The sequence below is a fragment of the Sus scrofa genome, chromosome 17 (genome assembly GCF_000003025.6).
Source record: "Sus scrofa isolate TJ Tabasco breed Duroc chromosome 17, Sscrofa11.1, whole genome shotgun sequence".
NCBI classification, from domain to species: Eukaryota; Metazoa; Chordata; class Mammalia; order Artiodactyla; family Suidae; genus Sus; species Sus scrofa.
Window position 1 is genome coordinate 25,374,753 of NC_010459.5, and position 9,953 is coordinate 25,384,705.

General features: G+C 42.4%; 1 protein-coding gene across 1 annotated transcript; it reads left to right on the top strand.

Annotated features, from left to right (window-relative positions):
* OTOR (otoraplin) lies at window positions 5,427-8,769 on the top strand. Its single transcript, XM_003134263.6, has 4 exons — window positions 5,427-5,879; window positions 6,260-6,399; window positions 7,591-7,701; window positions 8,680-8,769. Exons 1-4 carry the CDS (start codon window positions 5,765-5,767, stop codon window positions 8,701-8,703), a joined length of 390 nt encoding a protein of 129 aa, XP_003134311.3. The 5' UTR covers window positions 5,427-5,764; the 3' UTR covers window positions 8,704-8,769.

Genomic DNA, 9,953 nt, shown 5'->3' on the forward strand with positions numbered 1-9,953 from the left:
AGTACGTCATAATGGATTTAGTGGGAGGGAGGGAGGGAGGGGAGCGCTGGAAGGGGGGATTGTGGAGGCCTTTTGAAGGGCTTGCTTACCCTTTGAAATGGAGAACCATTAGAGGATTTTAAAAATTGAGTTATTTTCTTTCTTTTTTTTTTTTTTTTTTGTCTTTTTAGGGCTGCACCTGTGGCATATGGAGGTTCCCAGGCTAGGGGTAGAATTGGAGCTGCAGCCACTGGCCTACACCACAGCTACAGCAACGCCAGATCCTTAACCCACTGAGCGAGACCAGGGATTGAACCCATGTCCTCATGGATACTAGTTTGGTTCGTTACTCCTGAGCCACGACAGGAACTCCTAGTCTTCAATTTGATGAGCTTTGGCAATTGTGTAGAGGTAATATAGAGCTTCTGTCACCCCCAAAAGGAAGGGCTCCCTGGTGGCCCTTTGCAGCCCTAGGCAACCACTGGTCTGTTTTTTGTCCCTGCAGTGGGGCTAGCATGCTTTTAAGGTTCATCTCTTGTTCTGCCAGTGGCTGAGCATTGGCGTTCTTTCCAATTTAGGCCCATTATGAATAAAGTGGCTGTGAGCATTCACATACAAGTCTGTGGAAATAGATTCTGTTAGAAGATTTTGAGCAGAGGAGTGACATCTAATTACTTTTGAAGGCTTTTTATATTTTGATAAAACTTTCAATTTATATGAAAGTGGCCAAAATAGTACACAGAGCTCTCAGAAATGTTTTTGATCTGTCAAGGAGGGGAAATTTCCCCCTCTACCCCTCTTGAAGTTTTATGGCTGGACTAATAATAAAATTGGCACAAAACGGAGTTCCTGTTGTGGGTAGTGGTTTGAGAATCTGACTAGTATCCATGAGAGTGCAGGTTCGATCCCTGGCCTCACTCAGTGGGTTAAAGAATCTGGCCTTGTGGCAAGTTGCAGTGTAGGTGGCAGATGAGGCTCAGATCTGGCATTGCTGTGGTGGAAGCCAGCAGCTCTGCCTCCGATTCGACCCCTCCTAGCCTGGGAACTTCCATGTGCCACAGGAGCGGCCCTAAGACAAAAAAAAAAAGGAAAGAAAGACACACAAAAAATTGGCACAAAACAGATTAATAGGAGAAAAACAAATCTAATTTGTGCATACAGAGGTCTCAGAAATGGGATCTAGGTTGTGGCCTAAGCAGGCAACTTTCATACTTTATAGAGAAATGATACATTAGAGATGAATTGTTATGGCAAAGAAGCTTAGGTTGGGGGTACTCCATTAGTGAAGATCTAAACAGTTTGGCTCGAGTTCCCGTCGTGGCACAGCGGAAACGAATTTAACTAGGAACCATGAGGTTGGGGGTTTGATCCCTGGCCTCACTCAGTGGATTAAGGATCTGGCATTGCTATGAGCTGGGGTGTAGGTTCCAGATGAGGCTCGGATCCTGCGTTGCTGTGGCTGTGGTGTAGGCTGGCAGCTGTAGCTCTGATTCGACCCCTAGCATGGGAACCACCATATGCCACGGTTGCGGCCCTAAAAAGGCAATAAATAAATAAATAAAATAAAAAGATAAACAAGTTTGGCTCTGAGGCAGTAAGTTAGTAACAAGGTGTATTTATACAGGCCTCTGAGCCTGAATTCCCTGTCTAGTAATAAGGGTGTTGTTCTACCTCCAGATGCAGGGGGCACACCTTTCACATGGGAGATTATTTCCTGCTTTCTGGGAGACACAAAGGAGGATCAAAATGTCGCTCTTGCATCAGCTGTCCCCTAAGTAACTTTAATTCAACGCCTTTGCCTTTGGTAAAGTTCTTTTGTGGCGCAGCAGGTCTGGCATTGTCACTCTCATCTTGGGTCACTGTCATGGGTTTGATCCCTGGCCTGGGGACTTCCACATGCCATGGGTGTGGCCAAAAATAAAAAAAGTTAAAAAAAAAATTCAACTTCTTTACCTTGAAGTTTAACTCCTTGCCTTTAATTCAAAGTAATCAAAATGCCATTGTGGCTTATTTGGGAGAGGCCCTCCCTGAGCCCTAACAGAACCTTTTCAGAGTGTATTGATCTGATTGCTCATTACCCCTTCATACTTCAGTGTGGCTCTCCTAAGTACAAGCCCACTTTTCTACATAACTTCTAGGTGACCAGAACATCAGGAGGTAACATTAATCCAGTTTGTTGATGTCCCAGTCATGACCCAAGAATCCAATCCAGGATCATGTGTTGAGTGCAGTTGTCGTGTCTCTTTAGTCTCTTGTCAATTCTTGAGCTTGTCATTACCTCCATGAGCTTAATTTTATATAGAGGTATTTATATATCTATGGGTTTTTCTGTACCATTATATTAAAAAATGATGAATTTACAATAGTACCTTTGCTTGCAGTCCAATAGCATTAAGTTTATTCTAGCTTTAACCCCCTCCTTGTAACTTTCTTCTCCAGGCCTGTGAATCTGCCTTGTGCCTGTTGTATTTCTATCTTGAAGTTTAGATAGGTGGCTGCTTGTAAATGTTTATCCCAGAGCCAACCCATCTCCTGCCTCAAGAAGTGTAATTAAGAGGCTGGTTGTAAATGCCCATCCTGGAATGCATCTTTCTCCTGCCTCATGGGGACCATGCTCTGGCAGAGTGTCTGTCCTAATCAATTAATCAATGAGTCTTAATTGGAGGGGTGTTATGGAACCTCTTTTTTTTTTGTTTGTTTGTTTGTTTGTCTTTTTGACATTTCCTAGGCCACTCCCGCAGCATATGGAGATTCCCAGGCTAGGGGTTGAATCGGAGCTGTAGCCACTGGCCTACACCTGAGCCACAGTAACACGGGATCTGAGCCGAGTCTGCAGCCTACACCACAGCTCACGGCAACGCCAGATCCTTAACTCACTGAGCAAGGCCAGGGATCGAACTGGAAACCTCATGGTTCCTCATGGAAACCTCATGATTTGTTAACCACTGAGCCATGACGGAAACTCCTGCAACCTCTTTTTAAGTCTGATAAAACCTAGAGACTTTCCCCAGGGGAAAAAAAAAAAAAAAATAGAGCACATGTGAGTGTAAACACCTAAACCTACTATTTCAGGGGGATCATGGATTCACTCAACACATGCTTATAAGCACCAAATATTTTTCTGAGTGCTAGTGATATAGCGATGGACAGAATAGACAGAGTCCCCCTGTGTGGAGTTTTCACCATGGCGTTGGGGGTCAAACCACGACCAAGTAAATAAACAAGGTATGTCAGGTAGTGATGTGCATCCAAACAGCATAGCACAGCCATGTGATGGTCAGATCGGATTGAGGAAGTGGGGAATGGCTGGTAAACTGGTCTGTTGGTGGAGACATATTGGCCAGAGACCTGAAGGCCTATTTCTGGAGAAAAACATCCCAGGCAATAAGCTCAGAGGGGCCTGAAGTAGAAATGACCTTTGTTTTCAAAAGACAGAGCAGCTGGTATGGCAGGAACAGAGCCAGTGAGGGAGAGTGACAGAAGGTAACTTCAGAGGAACAGAGGGGCCCAGTCTTGCAGGGCCTTGTATGTCAAGGAGAAGAGGCTGTTTCCACCCTGTCCACTTGTCCAAGACTATTTTTAGACCCTAAAGTAGCCACTGCCTCCATTTTAAGAACCCCAGACCGAGAAGCTAATTTAGGAACTCAAGGAAAAAAAAAAGTCTTTGGGGGGATTAAAGGCTCAGAGAATCCATCTGAAAGTCCAGGGGAAGGATGGAAGCAATTTTGGGACAGAGCCCTTCTCTGGCCTCCTGAATATGTGGCCACCCAAGTGTGCTACCAGGCACAACAGCCCGCTGAGTTATTCTAAGTTTAAATTCCTGTTTGTGAGCAAAATTTTACAAAGAGGGCTTTAGTCTCCAGCCTGTCTCTGCCCACTGCAAAATGCCCGTGCATCCCAGGCCTGCCCAGGATGCACTCCGAAGGCTTGGCCTCTTTTTTCTTCATTCTCCACCTTCAAATGGGCCATAATGGTTTTGCGTCAGCATCAGGTGGCTAAGTTATTGTGACAGCTCAGAGGTGGCTTTAGTGGACCTCTCCCTCTGCTTTGGGGGCCTGCCTACAGTGTGGCCATCTGAGCTTGGGCAGTGCCCATTTCTGAAAGTGCCTCTTAGATGGTAATTGTCTTTTAACTCTCCTGTGTTGAGGGCTGCCTGGAGACTGTAAGTGTCTGTAAAACAGCTGCCCGATCAGGATATTTGATGGAGGAGATTTGATCGATGCTTTCATTTTCTGAGAGATTCCCCTTAGGCCCCTAGATTATAGGAAGGAAAGATGCACTGGCATTCTGCTCTCGAAAGTGATTTCTAATTCTTTCTTTCCTTCAGGTGAAACAGGAAATAAAGAATGTAAGAACCCAATTCTAAGCTGACAGTGGATGCATGCAAAAGACACAGGACCACAAACCCACTGGGTGCCGTTTAGATGGGGTGGTTAAGAAAGATGGGTCTGGCCTATGCTGGGCCTCAGTTTCCTTGTCTATAATGAAGATGTTGGGTTATACCAGCTTCCAAATCAGGGCCAGCTGTGTAAAAGATCTTCCCCTAAAAATAACGCCCCCACCCCCATCTTCATACCACACACACCCAAACAGTAAAACTTTATTACACACACACGGACACACTTTAAAATTATGCTCTATTTTTGGAGATCCCTGGTGGCTCAGTGGGTTAAGGATCCAGTCTTGTCACTGCTGTGGCTTGTCACTGCTGTGCCTCAGGTTTGATCCCTGGCCCGGGAACTTCCTTATGCCATGGATATGGTAAAAAAAAATTATACTATATTTTGCTTTACCAGTTTATCCCTCAGAAAACTCTTTTGTACCTATTTTGTGAGCTGAATGCTCGTCCCTCATTTTGTGTGGGGAAGGTATTTGCCAGGCAACAGGAGAAGATTCTGCTCTAAAACCTTATCATCAACCAAGTCTCATGGGGCCTCCTTACAGGGCCTCTATCCTGCTTTATTTTTGGCTGCACCTGTGGCATGCGGAAGTTCCTGGGCCAAGGATTGAACCCACGCCACAGCAGTCACAACCGGAACTCCCATGAGTAGGGTCTCAGTGTGTTACAATCTATGTCTGCCCCAACAGACATGACTCCTGAGAATTCCATCATGAATGATTGGTAAACATAAGCATCCTTTGCTTATCTATTCTATAGATCCAGGTGTTTATTAAATGTTTAAATCAGAAGTATTTGTATTAGGATAGAGATCTCACATTGTCAACAGATGCCTCCAGTTAGCACTTCTTTGCTCATATATCAAAAGATGATGAGGGGTGAACTAAAAAAAAAAAAAAGTCTTTAGGAGTTTCCTGGTGGCTCAGCAGGTTAAGGATTATGCATTGTCACTGCTGTGGTCTGGTTACTGCTGTGGTGCCAGTTTGACCCCTGGCCCAGGAATTTTTGCATGTTGAGGGCATGGCAATAAAATAAAATAAAATAAATAAATTTTAAAATGACTTAAAATTCTCGTAATTCTCTCAACATTGTCATCCTGATGCAATAAACCATGAAAAAAAGAGAAGGTGACTTTAATATCAGTGGACCATTTTGGATATGATCTGCGTGCAAAAAAGACAGAGCGTTTGAGTGTTCTTGGAAAATCAGATGCTCCAAAGCCCCTAGAGCCCAGTCGCTGTTATGAAAGCAGAGGAACAGTAGCTACCACCCCATTGGCCGGGGGACTTGCCCAGATGTCTGGCCTTCACATAAAAGACAAGAAGCACTGAAGTCAGTCTCCACTTCCACGCAAAGGGTGAAAGCAAAAACAGCAAAAAAAGGAAGATGGCAAGACTGCTGTTTCTTTTCCTCCCAGGTCTTGTGGCCATATGTGCTGTGCATGGAATATTTATGGACAGACTTGCTTCCAAGAAGCTGTGTGCAGATGATGAGTGTGTCTGTAAGGACTTTTTATGCCTTTCGCTACCTTTCTATTATATAATTGGGAAAAAAATCCACTAATAGCATCAAACTGAATTGTACTTTGAAATGAATCTTCTCTAATGTGTTCGTGATAGCATTGTTTTTCCTGGTCTGGGCCTTTTGTGTCTGAGCATGAAGAACTTGCTTGGCTAAGATTCTGCTGGATGCAGCTTTAATACCTTAGTTATCTTACTCTTTTGAACTGAACATGAGCTATAAACTAGGAGGTATTAGTCACTCTGATTCCTAGTTTTCTGATGTGCTTTGCCTTTTTACTCTTCTAAAATCCAGGAGCCATTTTTTTTTTTTTCCTTCTAGATACTATTTCCAGGTGTTTTTTCTTTTTTTTCCTTCCAGATACTATTTCTCTGGCCAGAGCTCAAGAAGATTACAATGCCCCAGACTGTAGATTCATTAACGTTAAAAAAGGGCAGTGGATCTATGTTTACTTAAAGCTGGTGAAAGAAAATGGAACTGGAGAATTTTGGGCTGGAAGTGTAAGACGAGATTATTAAAATCTATACACACATCTTGACATATATTGCTCTTAATGTCTTCCCTAATTAGTTATCTTCATTGCCTTTTTTTTTTTTTTTTTTTTCCTTTTTAGAGCCGCACCCTTGGCGTATGGAGGTTCCCAGGTTAGGGATCTAATCGGAGCTACAGCCACAGCAACACCAGATCTGAGCAACATCTGCGCTCTATACCACAGCTCATGGCAACACTGAATCCTTAACCCACTGAGGGAGGCCAGGGATGGAACTTCAACCTCATGGTTCCTAGTTGGATTCATTTCTGCTGCGCCACGATGGGAACTCCTTCAGTGCCTTTTAATGTTTAAAACTAGCTGTTAAGAATGATACAGAGGCTGCAGATCCAAGTGCAAAAATTCATATATATTTGCTTTGATTGCATTTTAAAGAGACAAAGACAATTTCATAACAAAGCCAAATGTAGGTTTATTTGATCTTTTGGCAAGAAAGACGGGTCAAACCCCTGGGGGCTTGAACATCCCAAAGAGCTTGAATCTTATTCAAAAATATTTGAGTGGATTTGCCAAGTAAAAGGCATGCGTGTTGGCAGGCAGTCTACATTTCAATATTTTAGAGGAAATTTTAGCATCCTCTTTGATTCCAAAGAATCTGCTTTTTTTTTTTTTTTTTTTTTTTTTTCAGTTAAAACATGCAAGGGTGGGCCTGGGAGAAGAGATGAAGCAGGGTTGATTTACTGTCCTTGACTGCAGTTCCAGCTTCAGAGACAGATTCTCAAGTAATAAAGAATTAAATCTTAAATTCACTCAAGTATCTGTTCATTTGAGTTTTGTGAAAACGAGGAAGTCCTTTAAAGTAATAGTGTCGATTTACTTTTTTAAAAAGGGTTCAGACTTTACAGGTTCCAAAAAAGATTTCAGGTAGCTCACAGGATTGCATTAAGTAAAGGAATATTGAAGCAGTGAGACCCGTAAATCTGGGCCACAAAACAACAGATACACAATTTCCATGGGTTGACCTATTTGCTGTGCATGAACTTCAGATTTGGACCTGAGCCCCCCCAGAATCTAGATGGAAGAGTGAGGCATGGGCAGTTTCATTAATTCCCATGGACAGCAAAGAGGATGCTGGAGGGTTTCTAGAAAAGGACTCACGTGAGCTTCCTTTCACCTCACTGTTACAATTCTGAGCACTCAGGTTTATGGTGATGAAGATGAGGACGACATGGGAACTGTGGGTTATTTCCCCAGCAACTTGGTCCAGGAGGAACATGTGTACCAAGAAGCTACCAAGGAAGTTTCCACCACGGTAAGCATCTCTGGGAGGGGGGAGAGGGGCTGAGAAGGACTCAGATCTTGGGGTAATGTAGACGTAGGCAGGTGTTAAAAATACATCATGTGGAGTTCCCTAGTGGCTCAGCAGGTTGAAGATCTGGCAGTTGCCATTACTGTGGCTTGCGTTCGATCCCTGGCCCAGGAACTACCCCCCCCCACCCAGCAAAATGCATCATAAATACATCATGAACCTTACAAGATGCATCAAGCCAAGCCCCCCACTTCCAGTGGTGACATCTCTGAGACAACAGAATTTGGGGGAGCATCTATTATTAATGTTGGAAGATTAGTAAACTTTCTCTACAACCCCTTTTTATTTTAGATGCAAGTTATCCTGGAAAGGACTCCATGTCACAAAGAGAGAAACCAAAATAGTATTAACAGCTTCTTATGATGGGTATACTTATTGACTAAAGACTTGGGCTGGGGAAAACATCAGCACCTGTATTTAATAAAATCAAAACATTCTGGAAAATGTTTAGATTCCTTATTTTTGTGATAGTTAGACTCTACTTATGTATGAAAAATAAATTATACTCTTCCTAATGCCCTGGGGTCTTGTATACCCAGAACAGAAATAAAAGATCCCCTTTGAGTTACTTTGCAAGGTGGTTGTTTTGAAGTGATTCTCCTGGAACTAATTGCTGTGCAAAATAACTTCAAAACATCACCCCACCTACACAAACACGTCTCACTTGTCATCGTGTCTTTGCATCGAGCTTGAATGTGCCAAATAACCATAAATTAAAAGTGTTATTTGAGAACCTGCATTTTAAGTAGCTTCTGACTTAAAAGGATACTTGTGTCATACTCTTTGGGGTTCAACCTTTGCTTCTTTTACATCCAAATTTCCCTTTGATTTATTATGGTTTTAAATAAAGAATCTACATCTGTTTTCTGCATGCTTGGCTCAACCTTTTTTTTTTTTTTTTTGCTTTTGTTTTTTTTCCAGGATATTGACTTCTTCTGCGAGTAAGAAGTTAAGACAAATCTGCACATAGAAAGGAAACACCAAAAATAAAGAGCAAAAATCACCAAAAAATAGGTGTCCCTAATTCCTGACTTTTGTTCCAAGGGTTTGTTATCTTACGGGAGGCTGGGATGTGGGGCTGGAGATGGGAGATAAAGGTGAGGGAGTCGAGGAGGGGAGGGATTGCCTGGCCTGGGCTTCCCACCGGGGACAGGGTGATGTTTGGCTCAAGAAAGTGAACTGAAAGTAGAGAATTAATTACTTTTCAGCCTAGAGAATATTCACCACCCAGGGACCATATAGAAGATGGTTCGTTTGTAGTTATTGCTAAATAGTAATTCCCAGCTCTTTGGATCCCTGTAAAATCTAGCTCCTTGATCTTTTCTTTGGACATAACGTTTTCTACCTATTTGTCTTTCTGGTCGGTTAGAGTGTTATAATGTACCCAAAGGGACATATAATGTACCCAAAAGGACTATGTTATCAAGGAGTAGTCCAGGATTGTTGCTGTTTTTAATATTTGATGTCTTGGGATCTGATCCCTTTGGGGGAGAAAAAGAGCTGTTTGGACATAGATGTTTGGACTATGCTTCTAAATTTCTCTTTAAAAAATGTGTCATAATTATTTCAGTTAAATAATTTTACCTTCTAAATAATCAATTTACATCTCTCCGCATTTTAAATAAATTTTAATATTAGTACATTTTAAATGACTTTTAAAACATTTTAAGTAATTTTAAATTTAAATTGTTTTAATATAATACATTTAAAGAATTTAAATTTTAAATACGAGGTGGTGGGGAGTTCCCATCGTGGTGCAGTGGAAACGAATCTGACTAGGAACCATGAGGTTGTGTGTTCAATCCCTGGCCTTGCTCAGTGGGTTAAGGATCTGGTGTCACCATGAACTGTGGTGTAGATCGCAGATGTGGCTTGGATCTGGCGTTGCTGTGGCTGTGCTGTAGGCCAGCAGCTGTAGCTCCGATTAGACCCCTAGCCTAGGAAACTCCACATGCCATGGGTGCGGCCCTAAAAAGACAAAAAAAAAAAAAAAAAGACATAAATAAGTGGTGGTGGGATGCATTCTGAAATATTTATGGTGGAATAGTTTCCCCTTATTATGTGCTATTCCTAGATATTATCTAAATTTCAAGTCAAAAGATACAGAAAAAAAGTCTGTGAAGGAGTTACCTTGTGGTGCAGCATGTTAAGGATCCATCATTGTCAAATGGCAGCAGTTTGCATCACCACTGTGG

Excerpts from the sequence above, each read along its gene's own strand:
- OTOR (XM_003134263.6), top strand. The coding sequence starts at position 5,765 with ATGGCAAGACTGCTGTTTCTTTTCCTCCCAGGTCTTGTGGCCATATGT. Across the intron at positions 5,880-6,259 it reads TGCAGATGATGAGTGTGTCT|ATACTATTTCTCTGGCCAGA; the intron begins GTAAGGACTTTT and ends TTTTCCTTCCAG. Across the intron at positions 7,702-8,679 it reads CCAAGGAAGTTTCCACCACG|GATATTGACTTCTTCTGCGA; the intron begins GTAAGCATCTCT and ends TTTTTTTTCCAG.